Here is a 20,217-nt window from a genome sequence, read left to right as displayed (position 1 = left end):
CCCTGCGCACAGTTTTTACCCCATTAATCCCAAATACTGTGTGGAATTCCAGATCATATCTCTCCGGTACGCTTGGCATCTGACGACTGCGTCTCACGTTATTAATGCCACAAACGGAATGCAGTCAGAGGACGTTCAGTGGTGGACGACCTGCAGGATAAGCTGATGGGAGTGACAGAATTTGATTTGTGAGGAAACCAAACCACTTGAGAAAGCTGTTGCGAGGTGACTGCGGCAAAAAACTTGAGCCTTCTGTGAATGTTTATGTACTTTGCAGTAAAAAGGTTTGGGCGTGATGTTGACAACATTTCTCCACTAATGGATAAAACAGGAAATCCGAATACAAGGTATATTTTGGAAGGATTTTATGTTCGCCCAAGGCATCAAAATTGTTTACAACTTCAGAACGACACCACTTCAATATTGTCGTGACTGACTCAATAAACCTGTTGCAGTGTGAGTTCTTATGAAAATATCGCAGTCGTCAGTAAAAACACGCCTTAATCACAACACTTTAAGGGATACTGGTCCTCCGACCAAGCTCATTTGTTTGTTAGCCAGTTAGCTGTATGTCGTGCTAGCTGTTAGCTAGCTGCTAGCACTTAGAGAATCTGGAAATGGGGGAGCTTTTAGTTGGAAGGGCTAGCCTCCCACACCCTAATTGGAATAAAAAGAGATGTAAGGAGGACACGCCTAATATTTAGAACCAGAGAAGCCTTTTGGATTTAAGGGAAAATGTCTTCAATAAGCAAGACCATCTGCCTAAATTCAACTATTCTCTGGATAACAGAATAGATAGCACTTTCTCAAGTTATATATTGCTCATTCTGATGAATTAACTGATGATACTTGAATATCAGTCAGACTAGTTCTGGATATCGTTCACCTGCCGGTTGTGTAGAAGCACCTGTGGCAGGGTTTTTACTTTCTAGACCTGGATTTGCCACCTCTGGTCCGTGATTCCGGATGCTTGTCACCCGATGACGAATAACTCCTCTCCTCGTTCCTCGCATTCCTACGAAACTTGGCCCAGCCAGAGGTGCCAAATCCATATCCAGAAGGTAAAATAAAAACCGTGCCACCGTTTGGTTTCAGCCACAGGTAGGTAAACAAGCTCCTGTGGCTAAAGCCAAACGGTGGCAGGGTTTTTACTTTCTGAACCTGGATGTGACACTTCTGGGCCCAGCTAGTTTGTTTCTTCTGTGGTTGTCTGTTCACTGCGAGATCTCGTGTGGATGTTTGTAACAAACCTCCACAAATACCAAGAGGCCATCACTCAAACTGAAAGTCTGAAAGAAAGGACATAGTTGAGGACTTACCGTGATTTATACTGTTGTGCTGTCTGGGCGGAGAGTTGTAATCGAAGGGTGAGAGGTCTGCGAGCATAGCGCTGGGGCTTTGAGGTAGCTGGAGATCCTCGGGAGGCGGCGTACTGGAGGCGGAACTGTTTGTCTGGGAGCTGAGACCAGAAATGTCAAGTCATCAGCGTTAATATTATTGGCATAGTGACATTAACGTAAATATATTTCTTGTTTACTTGTGGTTTGTCATCCTGCGGGCCTTCTGCAGAGCATCGAGGACCCGGTGGTCGGCTGCAGTGGTCTTCCTCACTTGGTTCATGTCTTCCGCCCTCTCCAAGACCGACAGGGCTGACAGGGAACCCTCAGCTGGGAGAGACGCAGAGACATCTTCAACCGGCTGCCGGGGCTTCAGCATTGCTTCGATACTGATCGGCGCTATGCCACCTGGAGCTCCATAATCGGGCTCAGGAGATGTCAGCATAGGGGAGGAGAATTCAGGTGGAGGGACGGAGATAGTGTGGTAGATTGAGGGTTGAGGGGTTTGACGATCAAGGATGGACATGGGAAGGGTAGAGGTTTGGATCTCCGGTGATGTTTCACTCTCTGGAGACGGGATGTTAGGAGCTGAAATATCAGGGCTAAAGGTGGGGGGAGGGGTGAAGCCAGGAGAGATGGCCATTGCGACATCAGAATCACGTAAGGATAAAAAGTTTGTTGGAAGAATTTCCGTGTCTGGTTTATCGTCGTCAAACTCCGGAGGTATCGGGATGAGCGGAGCGAGTACAGGACCATCCAGGGTGGGCGCGTCCAAGATGGGATCAGTCGGGACCTCGTCCAGATTTGTTTTTGCAGGCCATTTTAAACCCAGAAAACCTTTCTTCTTCGAGTTCGGAACTTTTGAGGGAGCCGGGGCTGACACCAGATCCCTGGTGGTCACCAACTGGGACTTCTTGTCTTTGCCGTTGTCTTTTCTCAGCTTTTGATACAGCGAATTCTCATCCAGCGGCTCCTTGTTTCCCTTGGTGAGGTTGACGTTGCCGTTCCTGAACTTCCCCTCATTCCTGTCCATGGAGGTTGTCTTGATGAAAGGCTTCGTGCTCTCCTTCTTCTCCTCCTTGAAGACCACCCTGGGTGGCATCCTTCCGTCCAGCGACTGGTTGATGGAGGTGAGCAGGGAAGGGCGGGCCCCTGCCGGGAGATAATGCGTGGGGCTGGTGGGAGGACGGACCACCTTGGGTTTCTCTGGTAGGGCGGGTTTCGTTCTGGGCTGCTTCAACAGGAGTTCTTCATCTTGGAATTTTGCCTTCAGGGCTTTGAAGTCCATCGTCTCCCCCTCGTGATAAGATAACTGCAAAATATGCTACTCTTAACATTGTTTTGATAACGAAGGGGTGCGCCTCGTGTTCGCCTAACAAAGCTTATTTCCAAGTGACTTGTAAACTATCATGTTTGCATATGAAATGGTCTTTCAGGCTTAAGACTTGCCCAGTTTTTTTTTTTTAGGGAAGGTGCACCCCCTCTCCCCTGCACACACCCTATAAAATGTGTCAAAGAACAAAAACAGAAAAATAAGAAAAAGCTAAGCATGCATAGCTATAGCGGACGCCGTGTTGTGTCAGGACCATTTAGGAATACAATTTTACAGCAGAGAAATGACTCCTGCCATAATCTTTAAGTCTTAAAATTCTTAAGATGCATCCCGACAGAGTTGACGCACCCCGCACCCCCTGCCAAATAAGTCATGCAAATTAGTCAACGCAATCTAGACGTGGATCGCTATCATTGATTTGAAGTTGGACTTTTGAAACGGTCTTTCAGTTTTTAAGACATGCGCCCCCTTTAACATCCAGACTGATGTGGCGCACCCTCCCTCCTCTAAAAAGAAAAAGAAAAAAAAAGTCATGTGACAAAATAATGCAAATTAACTGCCGCAAGCTAGGCACGGATTGCTATCATTGATTTGTTGCATTTTTTAAAGAGTCATTTTTTAAGTCACACGCCCCCTTTCAGATCCAGTCCAAAGTGGTGCACCCCCTCACCCCAACGTAAACTAGAAAACTATCCATGTGACAAATTAAAAAATAATCTATGTGGAGTGGGGGGTGTATCACTTGCCGATTTTATGCTGCGCACCCCCGGGGGTGAACACCACTACCCATTTTAGAGCATAAAATTATAATTTAACGCAGACTTTCCCCAAATTTTTTAGTCACACCCTCGACAATATCTAGACAAGGTGGCGCACCACCTAACTCCTACACACACCCTTGTAAAAAAAAAACAAAAAAAAAAAACAAAATTCAAACATATTTAGTTCAAACTTGAATCAAGCTTAAATGGAAGTTTGTGTCACAGCAACCATGCGACAAACTATCCTTTACATTCACTTACAGTCTGTGACAGGTCGCCACGAGGGCAGATTGTGAAATAACGCACCTGAGCCATCGTTGTTGGACGTCCTTCCGTTGTATGCGTGACCAGTCAGTCAGTTTAGGGTCTCATTTTGGGTGCTGCCCAAACATATCGACCATTCAAAGAAAGTGAAAATCACTGTAAGGAAATGATTTTTTTTTTCTCACAAATCTCAGACGGACCGAAGATGGTTCCCGTGGCGGAATGAAGCCAAGTAGGAACACACACACAGACGTGCACACGCACACACACACGCATGCACAAAACAGTCCCATCCCGTCAAACGAGTCTGCTTAAGGGACGTATTCTCGAAAGAGTTTGGATGTTTTTTTTTTCATCCTGAAGGAATGTCACTGGGCCGGTGTGAGTCAACATCATGAAACCTCGCTACTGGTGCAAACTTTTTTTTTTCTTTTTTTTTTTCTTAAACATATAAATAAATGCAACATAACACACATTTATGGAATATTTAAAAAATATTCTATTTTATTATTTGTTTTTCATGTACATTTTTTTTTTTTCTGGGAAAAGAAACAGACCAGAAAAAAAAAAAAAAGCACACACCAAAAGAGGTTGAGCAACATTCCAGGATGGTAACGCAGATGACGACTCGACTTCTAATACGACAACATACATACAGTACATCACATACCTTCTACACAAAGCCGCTTTCGGGATTATTTTTGTCATTGTTTGACCCGGCCAAGGAATTTTGCCAACTTCATCCGATGGCTTGCGTGACTTAATTTTTCCGAACGCAACTCTGAGATTTTTTTTTTTCTCTCCCATTTTTCATGATCTGAACTCTTTCTTTGTGCTTCAAAGGAATATTTATCAGAAATTGACAAATCTGTGCAGGTGAGCACTTCTCCTTTGTCGAGACGGTCCCTCCATGTCACAGGTGTGGGTGGGATGCTGATTAGGCAGTATGATTACTGCACAGGTGTGCCTTAGGCTTCCCACAATATTATTTGCAATTTTACTGTATTGTCCTCACCTGTGAGGTGGACAGATTATTTCGGCAAAGGAGAGGTGTTCACTAAATCGGATTTGGACAGATTTGTGAACGATGAGAGAAATAGGTCTTTGTGTATATCCATCCATCCATTTTCGTACCCGCTTGCTCCTCACAAGGGTCGCGGGGGTTGCTGGAGCCTATCCCAGCTGGCTTCGGGCAGTAGGCGGAGGCGCCCACTTTGTGTATATATCTTTCATATTTGAGATTTTGAAAAATGGGAGCAAAAAGTGATTTATATTTATATTTTTGTTCGGTATAAATATTTTCAATGAAAATGTAACATATTGCTACCTGTGAGCTCCATAAAAAAAAATCAATAAATTTAATAAGTTTTATTTTCTATTTCATAAATAAAATAATCATTTGTAAACAATAAAACAAATGTCTATTTTTTCCTGTCCCTTTAAGCTTCTGATTATATCCCAACATACGCAAAGTAGCAAAAAAAAAAAAATTAAAAAAAAAAAAAAAAAAAAAAAATCAAATTATTTTAGTTTCCTGAAAAAATAAAACAAATAAATGCTATTAATTATTTTAAGTTTGAAAAAAAAGGGAAAAAAAAGAAGAAATGCAGTTGATTAGGGTTTTCATGAATAATCTTGAGCACAACTTCTTAATCTTTTGATAATTAGTTTACAAGTGCAAAAATCATTTTAATTTCCCTTCAAGCACAAATTACACTCAACAACAAACATAACTGAGATGTGTTTATTTGGAACAGTAATACATGGTCGGTACATGAAAACATGAATGTGAACCCAAACCTAAAAAAACCCAAAACAAAAACACTGTAGAATGTCATATATTTGTAAAGATAAAAAATAATGTCAGTTTACATTAAGAAACTGTTAGTTGAGGTAAAATCTAGAAATGTTCCCGTTCTCTTTGTTGTGTAAGTCTCTGCTCGCTCTCTAGGACAGCATGTTAATTATCATCATCATCATCATCATCATCATCATCGCCGTCGTCATCATTATCATCATCAGGGTTCCAAACAAGTGGCATGAGGAAGATCTGGCCATGAAACAGGGAGTGGCTGGATGAAGACGGTCACATGGGCAAGCGGGCTAGAACACAGTGCAACCTCGAAAGAGGGATGCTGGCTAAACCTATGACGGATTTTCCAATGTATGTTACATGAATGTAAAAAAATAATTTAAAAAAATCATCACACAAGCAGCAAAGATGAACGGGTCCTTGCATAGGCAAACTGACCACTACCTTTTATATATTCTTACCAGGAAATATGCAATTGCAAAAAGTGGCGAGCTTTGAGGCCACCATGAAACTGTTACACAAAATTCTAAAAAGAAATTGACTTGTAAAACATTAAAAACAAAATAAGATGGAATATACTTACATCATTCAGTTCTATTCTTCTTTTAAGTTATTATATTGTTGAGACCCATGTGCCGCTTTTCCAGCACTATCATCACATTTTTATTTTTTTTTCCATATCTGGCAGCCCTTAAGTGGTGCAGCTCTTTGGGATGTGCACACTTTTTCTGAATTTTGGAGAATTCTCCCTTAAGAGGTTTCCACTGTAATATATACATGGATATATGTACGCACACTGTATTTAATATATATACAGTTTGTATACATACATCCATATACAGTACACATAAGTTAAGATAGCGCTGTATGCCAAAGATGGGGCGGATGGAGCTGTAAATAAAAAAAAAAAAAAAAAAAAATAGGATCTGACTAAATGCTGAGAAGCGCATGTGGCTATTGCTTGGGTTGGAAAACTTGCATAACTTGAAGCCTCCCTATTTGATGGCACAGACGTCCGACACGATGAAGACGATGGCTCATGTTTATTTACAAAATGACAAACCTCATGATCCAGATTACTTTGAAGCCACTCTACAGCGCCCCCTATAGAGCTCAACCCCAAATTGCGGCTTGATTTTGAATTAAAAAAAAAAAAAAAAAAAATCATTATACTCCCTTCACTTGGCTCTTTTCGTCATCGTTTCATCATCTTCTTCCTGTTATTGTACAAAAAAAGCTATAGAGAATGAACTCTGTCCGTTCCACATTGTCCTGGTCCTTTTAAATCAGTCCGCCAGGCCGGTCGTATGCATGTACTGTATGTATGCGTGTGTGTGCGTGCGTGTGGTTGGCGAGTGAGTAGCTCCCAGAGAGTTTGTTCCTGCACCCGAGTCAAACCAACGACGGGCCTCGGTGACGTAAAGTCCACACGGACGGCAAAGATGGAGGAGGAGGAGAGCAGGAAAGGAGGAAGGAAAAGTACATCCGTGTGGATACCTGACCTGCCGGGAGTCTTGAGCAAAGAGAGGCAGGACCACCTCTCACACACGCACACATACAAGCGGAGGATGGGGCAGGGGTGGGGGCGGGGGGGGGCTCTCCCTCCTCCAGTTTTCTCAGTGCCGGTCCGGGCCGCCTTGTTGTTCCCGTGTGTCTCTATTTCTTCCCTTTGTTGATGCGGGCGTACAGAGGGTCCTTCTCCTTCTGGAAGGGGGGCAAAAAAAAAACCCATCAACAGAATGTACAATATGAATGCTTTATGATTTATGCCGGGGCAGCACAGTGGTGGGTGGTTAGGACTCACAGTTAAAATAGTCTGGGTTCGAATCTCATGCTTAAACAAGAAATACATGAGAAATCAGCTCATGCAGGGTGAAAGTGGAATAATATATGATCTGTGTGGAGAATTTTGATTATTCGTGTCACAAAACCCAGTTTACATTGGGGAAATAAGGCCCACAACTATTAAAAAAACAAAAAACAAACTAGTGCTATTCCTAAAGTGGCCACCGGGTGGCAGTAGCACACTAGCGTCAAAGCCACTCTTCACTCTGCCTGCCTCTTCACTCATTCACTCCCAGCCATTTTCACAGAAGCAATCCCGTTCGCTCCTGGCTGTTTTACTGGATTTTGACTGATTTTTCAAGGCCCACCGAATATTGTGTTCTATTGCTATAAAAACATGGAACCTATCAAAAGAAAGATTAAAGTCTCTTCTTTCATCAGGAAAAAAAAGTATGTTTCTATCTGTTTCCGTTTTGCAGCAATTAGCATTAGAAGAGAGCTAAGTTTCATCAGTTTTCACAAATCTATTCAAAATTGTAAGTAATTGAGCTTTTTTTCTACATGGCCCTGGTTGATCTCCTTTGCTTTGCTGCCACCTGCTGGCCGTTTGTGTAATAACTACCATTTCTGCAACCGTTCTTTGCAGCTGAGAGGCTGCATCAAAGCCTTCTGTATGTTCTAGCATAAAAAAAACAACCAAAAAAAACATAAATACGTCTTTGGGACACTTAGAACATAAAAAAAAACGTATTTACACGTTATTGGGAGGAAATGAGTTAAAAACAGGGCAAACTTATACAGATTTTTAGAATGAAAGTCGAAAATACACAAATATCTTTACAGTCCTAACAAAACACGTCTGGATTGTCTTCAATTTCAAGCAAGCCCGCCATTAAGCTAAGTTTGAGTCAAGCAATTAGCAAATATGAAAAGATTTGAGTCTGCCTGGGCTCAAGTCACGTGACAGGAGTCCAGCCACATGCGACGCCGATACGTTCTTGTCATGCGCCTCGAAAGAGCACCGTGACTCATCTTTATTGTGTCCGCCCCTCAAACTCGCGACGGGGCCGCTTGTTAGCGTCCGTCCGCGTATAATTACCGTCGCCCACGTCAGCTGCCATGAAGACGGCTGAACGCGAGGACCCCATTATATTGTGGAGGACTTCCCTCACTCGGCAAAGTGAGAGCGTGAGGAGGCTTCCCACGCAAAACACTCGCCACAGGCGGCAACTTACTTTTAATGACTGCCAAGTTGGAGACAGGCAAGCAATCACTTCGGCTCGTCATGCTACGGTTTGCAAAGAGAAAACCCTGATCCAGTTTCCAAGCTCACTCTCAAACCCGAACCCTCGCTTGAATCCTTAATTTGGAACCCTAAACCAGACTGGAAACAGTAAACCAGAGGTGAAACCCCAATTTTGAAACTTGACTTTGAAACCCTACTCCTGGCTTGAAACCCTTTTTTTTTTTTTTTTTTTCTCTCGAATCGCTGTTAGAATGCTATAAATATTTAATAGCTGTATCCCTATTTGTAAGCCACATTTAAGCAATATTTAATTTATATTTAATTCGGTGATTCTATCGTCTACCACTAGAGGGCGCCCTCCACCCCAGTATTGGATGTTGTCTGGAACATTTGGCCCATCGAAGAACACAACACATATTTTGGAACCAAAAGCCGTGCTGAAATTGTTAACCCTTGTTTAAAGCCCTAATTTGAAACCACTCATTTAACTTTTAACCCTAATTAGAAACTCTTATCTGTTTAAAACCCTACATTGAAATACTAACTGAGGCTCACAACCCTATTTGGAAACAAACACTTGTTTGAAAGCCTAAAATGGAAGAACCTTACTTTGTAACCATAAACCTATCTAGACTTCCCAACCCTAATCCATTTAAAACCAGTCTTGAAACCCCACTTTAAAAAAAAAAACTAAACTAGACTTTAAACCCTATTTGTGCACACCCTTGTTTAGCGCCCTAATTTGCCTTTTTCAAGCGACTATACACACTTGACTTGAAATTGTACGAGGGCAGCGTGAGGCCTTGGAAGCGTGTTCCTAATAAATTGCTCAAGCGTGTGTCGGGTTCGATGGTGAGAGGGGGTCAATGGCGTCAGGACCTGGACAACGGCAGCGAAATGAGATTGTTCGCTGAACCGTGACGGCGGGTCGTTTGACTCGCTCGCTCTCTCTCTCTCTCTGGACGCACCCACACCCTACCCATTGAAATAAAAACACCTACTAGATCAGGGGTGGCAAACTGCAGTCCTCGAGGGCCGGAGTCCTGCAGGTTTTATAGATTTCCCTACTCGAAATGTAGCTGATTCCAATTAACAGGCTTCTGCAGAGCTTGCTGATGAGCTGATCACGAATCAGCTGTGTTGAAGAAGCGAAATATCCAAAAACCTGCAGGACTGTGGCCCTCAAGGACCGGATCTCGCCACCCCTGCACTAAAGGGACACACTCACGTAGGTTGAATACAAAAGCAGCAAATAGGTGAGTTTTTAAGCAAATGATGGGAGGATAGACCATTTTTGAGCTCTCGCACACACCAGCACACATTTTGGCTGCAATATGAGCCCAGTTGCTCACAGTATCAATCACAGGCGTGCTTGTCCTATGGATAAATGGGCCTAATAAGCGGGTGTGTGCGTGTGTATTAGGGGAGGTGTGCAAAGTGGATGTGATTGAGCAAGTAAACACCATATGGGAGTAACATCATTGGCAAAGCTGCCCACCTCCAACACAAGAAGAGCTCCGAGCCTCTGGCCAAAACAGTCCAGCTCCCGCCAGATTCGGCACTTGGTTGCCCCCCCTCGCGGAACCCCCCCCCCCGTTCTCGTCCACCTGCTGCCCTTCAGCTTCCAGACCGTCTGAAGATGAGAGGGCCGCCGCCCCCCCTCTCTCTCTCCCGGAGTGTGGAGGCGGGATCAGGAGGGGAGAATTCTTGGGTTCGTAATTAACGGCAATTAGGCGCAGGCGCTCATTAATCTTGGCAGCCCCCGAATTAGCTGATGAAAAACAAAAGCGTCCGTCGCCAGCAGCTGCCATTAAGGAGACCCAAGTCTGGAAGCATTAGGGTGAGGACAACCAGGCTTTTCAAACCAGGTCTTCAAAGACTGGCCAAGGATTGAAACCTTATAATTAGGCTTGAAACCCTAATTTGAAATCTTAACCCAGGGTTGAAACTGGAACTTAAAGCCCTAAAACGCTATCTTGGAACCCTAATTTGAAACTTTGGCTTGAAATCCTAGTCTGGAATCCTAACACTGGCTTGAAACCTTACTTTGAAAGCCCAACCTTGCCTTGAAACCATACTTTGAAACCTTACTTAGAGACCCTAAACCTGGCTTAAAAGCCTGATTTGAAACCCCAACCCAGGGGTAAAACGCTAACATAAGACCTTTACCCCGGCTTGAAACCCTACTTATAAACCCAAACGCTGGCTCGAAACCCTGATTTAAAACCCTAACAACTTGCTTGGAATCCCAAGTTGAAATGCTAACCCAGGGTTGAAACTTGACTAACACTGACACACTAACCCTTACTTTGAAACCCTAACTCTGGCTTGAAACCATACTTTGAAACCCTAAACCTGGATTGAAAGCCTGTTTTGAAACCCTAATTTAAAACCCAAACAACTGGCTTGAAATGCCAACCCAGGGTTGAAACTTGACTAACCCGGACTTGATCAACCTTGAAATACTAACCCTGGCTTGAAAATCAACGCTGTCAACCCTAACACAGAGTTGACACCCTAACTTAACTTCCTAACCCAGGATGGAAGGCATGCCAGGCTCTTCTTGCGTGCCTCATGTTGTACTTGCTGTCACAGTGTGATGCTTGCTCTTGGGGGACACGGCTGTCCCCAAAAAGCTGACACAGTGATGCACTATGGTCACATGGACACATGCGAGGCCTTAACATGTACGTATTCGGAAGATGTTTAAAATAAGAGTCAAAATGAGGTAAGACGGTAAAAAAAATAAAATAAAATAGAGTCAAAATGGATGAAGAGGAGACGTGATAGTTTTGGTTTTGTGGTTTTATACCTACCGTGCCCTGCTGCTATCTAGCTCCCAGCCTCTGGACTGGTCTGGTCTGGTCTGGGCTCTGTTGGCTCACTGGGGCAGGGCGACCCAGAACCACAAGTCTACCAGCGCATGGCCCAGCAGGAAGAGCAGGAAGAAGAAGAAAATGAAGAAGAAGAGTGTGAAGAATTAGGAAGGGAAGCAGCTGCAAGTCAGATTGTTAAAGATAGACGAGGAGGTCAAGTGGAAAGACGAGGAAACAATCAAGCAAGTTAATCGCTACAAACACGACACGCACCCGAATGAAGTGCAACGGAATCCAAACGAAATTCACCAAGAAACTGCACAAAACTTGACATACCGGTAAACAGGATAAAATAATATACATATTTGACTAGCTGATATTAATTTTTGCCTTTTGTTAAATAAACATTTTCATTCAAATTACTCAGACACAAACAAAATACAAACATGATTATTACATTTTTAATTAAAACATCAAATAGCATTTTATTTATAAAATGGCAAACATCAAATAGCATTTTATTTATAAAATGGCAATTAAAGATACACAAAATAACCAATAATAACATACATTTATGCTTAATAATAAATATTATTGTTACTGTATTTTATAATATTACAAATATGGAATAGTATTTATAGTTTTTAGTATTAATTTCCATTTTTTAATAAATACAATTTGTTTTTAATATTATATTATGTATTTAATACAAATATTTGTATTTAATAATTTTATTCAAAATATCTTCATAAATAAATTGTATTTATTCTTTTTAAAAATATTGTATTTATTTATTTATTTTATTATAATTATTTGTATTCCGATAAAACACAAATTTGTATATAAATTATTATATATTAAATAAAAAAAACTAATAAAACCATTTAGTAACATGATTACAATATATACTGCGAAGTATCTATTTTCTAAAATCTAATAATTGTTTTATTTTCTATATTTATGTAAATATATTTGACCTAACATTTGTTTTGTATATAAGTACATTAAAATTAAATACACATGAACATTTTTACATATGAAATCTAATTAAATCAATTGAATAATATGACCTTAGACTATAAAAATAAAGAAATATCACAAATGAAAACACAATTAATCATGTAAGATTTGATTGATTGATTGATTATTTTTTCCATTTTCATAACAGAGATTTAATTGCTAAAATATGCCTGCATTGTATTACAAAATGGAAACATCCTTGGAAGAATACCGACTGACAATTGCATCTTGTTGTGCAGTATTATTAAAAAAGTGTCGACAGTCACAAACAAACGTGCGTAACGTGCAATACACACGGCCGTACACGCACACGCACAAAAATCACACTGTTCCCCTCCAAGGACCTGCTGCTTTTCACAGCTCGCTTCACAAAAAGCACAAGCTGTGTTTTTATTTTTTTCCCTTTTTTCTTCTGCCTTCACTCAATCACGCTTGTCTTTATTTTTGCGACCTTTTCATCACGCCGTCGCTCTTGTACACTTTTTATTTTGTAAAGCTTCTCTGTGTTATTCAGGCAGGTCCGGTGACATTTGCAGCGGTGTAAAAAAAAAAAAAAAAAGTCTCCCCTCTCTCTGGCCCTCTGTCTTTTATTTTTTTTTTATTCTCTCCTAAAATGGCTGGATTGGAGGCATAAAAAAGAGAGAGAATGTTTCACGCCTGGAGAGCGAGCGGCAGGAGGAAGGACTTGAAAACGAGAGGAAGTCGTAAGAGTAAGAAAGCACCAGAGAAGGTCAGTAACGCTGCACTGGAGTGAGAAGGGACGATAAATATTAACTACACTGCCGGACATCTCCGCTTCTGTCCCAGCTGCCTTTTAGTAGCGATGGACTCGAATGCTTTCATTAACGCTGGTAATGACAGCTTGGTAACATCAAACTAATGTAGACGTGAAAAAAAAACATGCAAAATGTTCTAGCAGGAACTTTGATGCTAACTTGGGTTGATTAACGCTAATTCAATAATGTATACATATGCTATGTCACTGAATTTTGCAATATACAGAAAAAACACAAATTTAGACATGTAGGGCATAAGTAACAGCATGAAAAAGGGCAGAGAAGGTGCCCAACTAATCCCCAGTAATTATGGTCGTTCAAACAGATCAGAGAGAAAATATATCTGGTGAATATTGTCGTATAAATTACTGTTCCCTATGTGTTAAAGTAGCAGTCGTTTCTAATAAGGTTTATATTTACCATCAATGCTAACCGCCGTTAACCTGCCTGGGATTTATATTATTATACATTAGCATTTATTTACAGTAAACATGTGACATGTAACTTGAAGCTAGCACACTTTGATTCTTATTTGAAGAACTTTGCAAGTGACAGAGTGAGAACAGGCGAACAAAAAGTGTGTTTTAATAAGTTTAAATGTGTTTAAAGTATAACGGCAATATTGTGATATTAAAACTACCACAATATATCATCATCATCATCATGATATTAAAAGCAGCACATATTTAAAGAAAAAGTCAGGTTGATTTCCATTTGTGCGGTTCTAGCACCCTCTGGTGGATAGTTTTCTCAGTGCAGTTTAATTTTCACAAGGCATGTTTTGGCCCTTCTATGTTTTAAAATCCACACTATTGGTCAGATGAAGGGGAACATAATATGCTTGTGAACCGAGTCAACTCAATATGTGCTTGCATTAGCAATGCCTCAATATTAAGTGTTATTAGATATTGTAGGTTGTTTATATACACTGAGTAATTCACGTCCTTCAATTGAAGGTTTTAAATATTGTTTATAGATGCCACAAGATGGCAGAAAAGCAGTATTTCGTGCAACTCAACTCAAGATAGGTCCTTGGCATCAAGATTCCACAAAATGGCGGCAAAATAACATTACTGCCTAAGCAAAAAAAAATAATAAAAAATCAGAGTAAATAAGCCTTAACATAACAAATGCATAAGTGTAGGTTGCTAAACATCTGCGATTATTATGAATAATAGTCCACTACAATTCGCTTTGACACACAAATATGTTGAGTTTAGCGCATTTTTAGCAGATAGCTGCTAAAATGCTAATGCACATGCATTCCCGTGGCAAATGTGGCGGGCAAACTCACAGCATCTTCCTCCCCGCTGCGGCTCGGGCTGCCCTCCGCCTCCCCAAACGAGTCGTCGGTGGGCGGGTCGGTGGCGTCCGTCGGGGGGTCGCTGACATGCGAGGCGGACGATTTGGAGGGCGAGCTCTGGTGGGGAGCCGGTGTGGGAGCTGCAAGTAAAAAAAAAAAAAAGTGCGGTCGTACAAGGTACATAGTGTAAAGAATCTTATGTACAAATTACTTTGTTATTGATTTTTTTTTTAACATATTGTATGTTAAACATGTTTGTAAAAGTAAAAGTTGGGAGAAATATTTAACTCATTGACTCCCAGCCATTTTCACAGAAGCAGTCCCGTTCGCTCCCGGCTGTTTTACTGGATTTTGACTGATTTTGCAAGGCCCACAGAATATTGTGTTCGATTGCTATAAAGGCATGGAACCGACCAAAAAAAAAGATTAAAGTCTCTTCTTTCATCAGGAAGAAAAAAAAAAAAAAAAAAAAAAAGTATGTTTCTATCCGTTTCCGTTTTGCAGCAATTAGCATTAGAAGAGAGCTAAGTTTCATCAGTTTTCACAAATCTATTTAAAATTGTAAGTAATTGAGTTTTTTTTCTACATGGCCCTGGTTGATCTCCTTTGCTCTGCTGCCACCTGCTGGCCGTTTGTGTAATATCTACCATTTCTGCAACCGTTCTTTGCAGTTGAGAGGCTGCATCAAAGCCTTCTGTATGCTCTAGCATAAAAAAAAAAAAACGAAAAAAAACATATAAATACGTCTTTGGGACACTTAGAACATTAAAAAAAACGTATTTATACGTTATTGGGAGCAAATGAGTAAAAAAAAAAAAACAAAGGAAAAAAATATAAAATGAAGCATCACAAAGTGCAGTAGTTGGTTACATTCCATGACTGACTTGTGTTGTTGAGGACGCACGCGGGCGACTCACGGGAGTTTGTGGAGGGCGTCGTGGAGGTGACCGGCGTCAGGTTCATCTGGGAGATGTCGAAGTCGTCACAGTCGTCCGTGTCCTGGGCGGTGCCGACGCGGCTGAAGTAAGTGCTGAATGCCTCCGAGGTGCCCGCTAAGCTGGATTGCTGCTCGCCCTTCTTCGACGGCATCGCCGGCGGCTTTGCCAGCTGAAAGTCCTGAGATGAACACAATCACTTGGTTTGTAACTTTAACTTGTCACTAGTCTTGTTCAAAACACATGATTTTCAGTTAACTTACGATTAATCGCAAATTAATCACATTATAGCTATAAGTTATGTGCTCTAAATGTGAAACTTGAAAAAAAATATTCTTTTCCAGTTCTTCATACACTTATTAAAAGTGGACAAATATGGTTACCAAATACAAATGTGTGTGTTTTTTTTTTTAGTTCATTGGTAGTTATTTTTTATAGTAATTAGCAACATGAAATGCAAAGTTAGTCATAAATTTGTGTTGAGATTATTTCTGCCACTAGATGGTACTAGTGTTTCATGTTGGATGTTCAATTAAATGCCCTGGTCGTACTGCATATACACTCTACATACATATGGATATACTTATAGATTAGGGCTGTCAGTTGATTACAATTTTTAATCATGAATAATCATGACTTTCAGTTAACTTGTGATTAATCGTATATTAATCACGTTATATCTTTCAGTTATATGAGTTCTAAATGTGAAATATGAACACATAATTTTTTCCAGTTTTTCATACACTTATAAAAAGTAGACAAATACGGTTACCAAATAAAAATCTGTGTTTTTTTTGTTTTTTTTTGTTTTTTTAAGTTCATTGGTAGTTATTTTATAATAATTCACAACATGAAATGCAAAGTTAGTCATAGATTTGTGTTGAACTTAATTCTGCCACTAGATGGTACTAGTGTTTCATGTTGGACGTTAATGACAGTAACACTACAACTTTTCTTTGAAACATGAAGTACCTTGTGGACTCCAGGCCATTTTGTTCATTGTAATTCCAGCTAGTCACCAGTCCCCATAAATACATATATTTTTCTCACATTTATTATTGCTACATTGTGTCATAGTCACTCCTTTACACACTCCTTGTATGTAAAATAAAGCATGATAAATAATTGTATTAACATTTTTAATGGGTCTCTGCATTGTATTTAATACTTCTTAATGCCATTTAAGACCTTAATAACTTGTAATGCTTTTTAATGACCTGTGAAATCCCTGCTCAAAGGTCAAATCGATTTGCAGTCAGTAGTTTTTCAACTTTATCAAGTGAGCTTAAAATGGCTGACTTTCTGTTTAATGGATCGACAGTGCCTACAAAATTGTTGTGTTTTCAGAAAGGTTGAAAAATTTGAATCTACACCTAAACAAACAAAAACTCACTCACCTTAAACATCTCTTTGCTCATCTTCTTCGCCCGCTCCTCATGTTGCGGACTCGACGACGCGGAGGGAGCCGCGGCGCCTGCACCTGATTGTGCCTCGCCGGCCGGCGAGACGGCGGGGACGGGGGTGAGCGTTTGAAACACGGCGGCGGGCAGCGTGCCCACGGACTGGGCGGGGAGGTAGGCTGCGGGGGGGAAGGCTCCGGCCGCCATGGCCGCCCACTGCTGCTGGGTGGCGGGGAAGATGTTGGCCTGCCCCCAGATGAGAGGCTGGCCGCCCGGCAGCACTTGGGCCACCGGGCCCAGAGGGGACTGGACCCCGAAGGCCAACGGCGTCTGGGCGGCGAACGCCTGCTGGGACCAGTGTCCGGAGGGAACCGCCCCCATTGTCACGTAACCTGGAACGAGACAGAAAATGAGAGAAACGGTGTCTGTGGAGGGTAAACAGAATTCCCACACATATTCACGGTTCAGGCAGATCCAACAGAAAAGTATTGATTTGGCACCATTCTGTGACTCCTTACTCCTTAGTGCCAAGGAACTATGATCACATAAGGGGAGGAGCTTATATTAACGTATTCACTACTAGTCCAGTAAGAATGGATTTTACGTGTATAGCCGTCAACGGCAGTGAAAGAGTTAAATAGGCCAAAGCCTATTACACATGTCAGATCCACCACACCAGCATCTACTGAAATTCAAACATAATTTGATTCTTCCACTGGTCACTGTATCAGTGAAGGCTGGTATCTGTTCATCTCACTCTGCTTAATCTATCCGTCCGACCTTTCTTTAGTTTTCCCTCTGGTCTCTTGAGGTCTCCCTAATCTTTTGGAATTTTCTGGGGTTGTTGAAAGAGTCTGGTTTTGTAACCCTGTGGGTGGCTGGTGGTGTCTGGTTGGTGCTGGATGTCGCTTTGTTTGATCTTTCTTTCCTTTGATCCTTCCTCTGGTCTCCTGACAACTTCACAACTCTGGCGGGACTTAGTATGCGGTTATGGTGAAGGGTGTTTTTTTTTTTTTTTAAATAGGTTTCAGTTGAATTAAAGAGGACAAACTCACACTCATACACAAACACACGCACTCTTGACACGCACACACACACGAAAAAAAAAAGAAAAAGGACGTCAGAGTATTTTTGTATTTGTGTTTTTTTATTTTATAATTTTTATTTTCTTAATGGACCCTATCCTACGGAGCCCCTAAAGAGACATGGGAAAAATAAATAAATAAATAAATAAATAAATATGTTCTCTTCCGGACAAGAAACATATATATATATAATATATATATATATATATATATATATTTTTTTTTCTCCCATGTCACTTTAGGGGCTGCGTACTATCCGCATCTATTTGCTGAATAACTCACCAACTTGCTTTTTTTACGTTCCTTTTGGAAAACTTTACAATACCAAAGGAATAGGAAAGTAGTACTCGATACCAAAAAATAATGCCAGTATCAGCCAAATACCTGGTATCGGTATTCGCCCGTATCTAGGAAAAACTTTGGCCTGGAAAAATGGACATACAGATGGACGGATGGTTGAGTATTTGGAGGACGCCGCCCATGCAGCACCACTCTGAAGCAGATGGGGGTGCAATTAAAACATCCCCAGCTTTTCTTCGACGCACAAACTCACACACACATAGATAATAATCCATGCATCACCAGAGAGCGCTGCCCTACTTGCGCCTGTAGCTAATGTAGCATCTCTTCATGGTCACGGTGAACTAGCATAATTACCTCCGGAATGAGGCGGCGGCGGCGTTTCATCGAAACACACTCATTAAAATGGCTCAAATTCATCAGCGAAATCTTCATCGCCGACACACCGGCTCGTCTTTTCCGGTGCCTTCCGCCGCTGACATTTGCGCCAGGAGGGGAGAGGCGGAGTCGGGAATGGCGGTGGGGTCGAGAGTCTGCCCTCACGCCTCATTCACGCACAAGTACTGCGACTAGCGAGCCAGGGGTCGCCGCCATCTTTCTTCTCGGCCCGCAGGTAAATCAACAGCATCTGAGTCAGCGGGCTAATGATGCATTTTATATTCCACACACAGCCCACGCCGCCTCCTCTCCTCATCAACATTTCATTTATATTCCATCCCTCTCTATTAATCACATCCTGTTCTTCCTTCTCACCTCTGCCGATCGGCTATCTTTGACAAAAATTAACTTAGGGGTGTGCATGAAGTACAGACAGAATATTCCACTTGTGCGAACCTGAATGAAATTTAATTCGGATTTGGCAGGTTTATGAGGTGTTCAATATGGAGTATTTTCTTTTAATATGGGCAACTGACTCCGGATATAGTGTCCAGACCACTCCAAAAGCCCCGTTTTACAGGAGTTGTCAAAGTCTGTCAGTTCCACAAGTGGCCACTTGTGATTATCGGCGCTGTAGCGCAATAAACAGAATGATATACAGTAGACAAGAGCAGGCGAACGGACGTGCCAATGTGGCGGCCATGTTGGCAGGGGCAACTGTCCCAGAAAAGGTAATGGAAAGCTAACACGTTAGCTTAGCATCACCGCAAGCACGCAGCTCAAAAGGAGCATATCACATCTGGTTTGATTTAATTTTGATAAAGCATACAGTTTTTGTTTTTTTATGTATGTCATCCAAATGTAGCAAGTGAAATCAAGACAAAACAATTTTCATACTGTATTGGATGTTTTTAAGCCATGAGGACAAAGTAGACACACGCAAAGTTGCATTCTACCAGGTTCTACGTAAACTCTGCTATAGATGCTAATTGTTAGCTTGCGTGCCTATGAGATTTCCTCATGTATGTTAGCATTTAGGCAGAAGAGACTGTCTGTTTATTTTTGACAACCTTCAGCTGAGAGTGGCAATAAACAACTTGATGCCTCATTTTGAAGAATATTAATTATATCTGCCAAAAAACAAAATAAATTGGGGTACTTGTACCTCAAAGAACATTATATTAGGATTATAGTTACTACTTACCATACTTCCTCTGCCTACCACTGATATCATAATCCTTGGAAACTTGAAAAAGTTCCGCATGTTGTTCATACCTGAGGGCACAGACGCAGGATTGAAGGGAGCAAAGAGCTCCGTGGGAGGCTGCAGGCCCTGCGACGGGTCCAGCGTGTTAGCAGGTGAGGCCGGGGTCTGCCAAGGTGACATAAAACAAGGATTTAAAAAGAAGCCAAATCCCGAATTGCGCATGCAAGGCGGCTAACTCACCGACGGCGAGGTTATGTCAGGGGGTGTGGACATGTCTCCGAAAAGCTCTAATTGGTTGATATTCTGAGAATCACATAAAGGACACACACTGGGAGTCAGGGTGCGATCGTTGCTACGCCTCGTCGGCGGCGGGCATCCCATTGTGCGACATGCACGACTCACGCCGCATGCCAAACATCAAACGAGCTGACGTCACTTACCTTGACGACTGCCGAGAC

General features: G+C 41.6%; 2 protein-coding genes across 5 annotated transcripts in view; both read right to left on the bottom strand.

The window, feature by feature from the left end:
* Window positions 1–124: 124 nt before the first annotated feature.
* On the bottom strand, window positions 125–3,980 carry LOC144027679 (uncharacterized). 2 transcript variants are annotated; one of them, XM_077535449.1, is made up of 5 exons: window positions 3,896–3,980; window positions 3,738–3,811; window positions 1,538–2,649; window positions 1,320–1,459; window positions 125–162 (listed from the first exon to the last, which is right to left on the bottom strand). In XM_077535449.1, the coding sequence occupies exons 2-5, from the start codon at window positions 3,744–3,746 to the stop codon at window positions 125–127; spliced, it is 1,299 nt and encodes a 432-aa protein (XP_077391575.1). In that variant the 5' UTR covers window positions 3,747–3,811; window positions 3,896–3,980. The 2 variants fall into 2 exon arrangements, with proteins under 2 accessions (XP_077391575.1, XP_077391576.1); XM_077535450.1 differs by having other exon boundaries at window positions 1,538–1,667; window positions 1,746–2,649; window positions 3,738–3,963.
* A 1,445-nt stretch (window positions 3,981–5,425) lies between these two features.
* The window catches only part of dab1a (DAB adaptor protein 1a), a 221,073-nt gene continuing 206,281 nt past the window's right edge, over window positions 5,426–20,217 (bottom strand). For 2 of the 3 annotated variants that reach the window (XM_077534766.1, XM_077534767.1), the window contains 7 exons: window positions 20,000–20,062; window positions 19,828–19,924; window positions 16,787–17,181; window positions 15,372–15,570; window positions 14,446–14,594; window positions 11,356–11,452; window positions 5,426–7,212 (listed from right to left, as the gene is read on the bottom strand). In XM_077534766.1, coding sequence (XP_077390892.1) covers window positions 11,372–11,452; window positions 14,446–14,594; window positions 15,372–15,570; window positions 16,787–17,181; window positions 19,828–19,924; window positions 20,000–20,062 — 984 coding nt within the window. In that variant the 3' untranslated portion in view covers window positions 5,426–7,212; window positions 11,356–11,371. The remainder of the gene's footprint in view (window positions 7,213–11,355; window positions 11,453–14,445; window positions 14,595–15,371; window positions 15,571–16,786; window positions 17,182–19,827; window positions 19,925–19,999; window positions 20,063–20,217) is intronic. The other variant, XM_077534768.1, reaches the window with a different exon arrangement.

Source organism: Festucalex cinctus, chromosome 10, assembly GCF_051991245.1.
Source record: "Festucalex cinctus isolate MCC-2025b chromosome 10, RoL_Fcin_1.0, whole genome shotgun sequence".
NCBI classification, from domain to species: Eukaryota; Metazoa; Chordata; class Actinopteri; order Syngnathiformes; family Syngnathidae; genus Festucalex; species Festucalex cinctus.
This window is presented reverse-complemented; position numbering and strand designations above follow the sequence as displayed.

Excerpts from the sequence above, each read along its gene's own strand:
- LOC144027679 (XM_077535449.1), bottom strand. Across the intron at positions 1,460-1,537 it reads CGCAGGATGACAAACCACAA|CTCCCAGACAAACAGTTCCG; the intron begins GTAAACAAGAAA and ends TTCTGGTCTCAG. Across the intron at positions 163-1,319 it reads GCACAACAGTATAAATCACG|CTTATCCTGCAGGTCGTCCA; the intron begins GTAAGTCCTCAA and ends CACTCCCATCAG.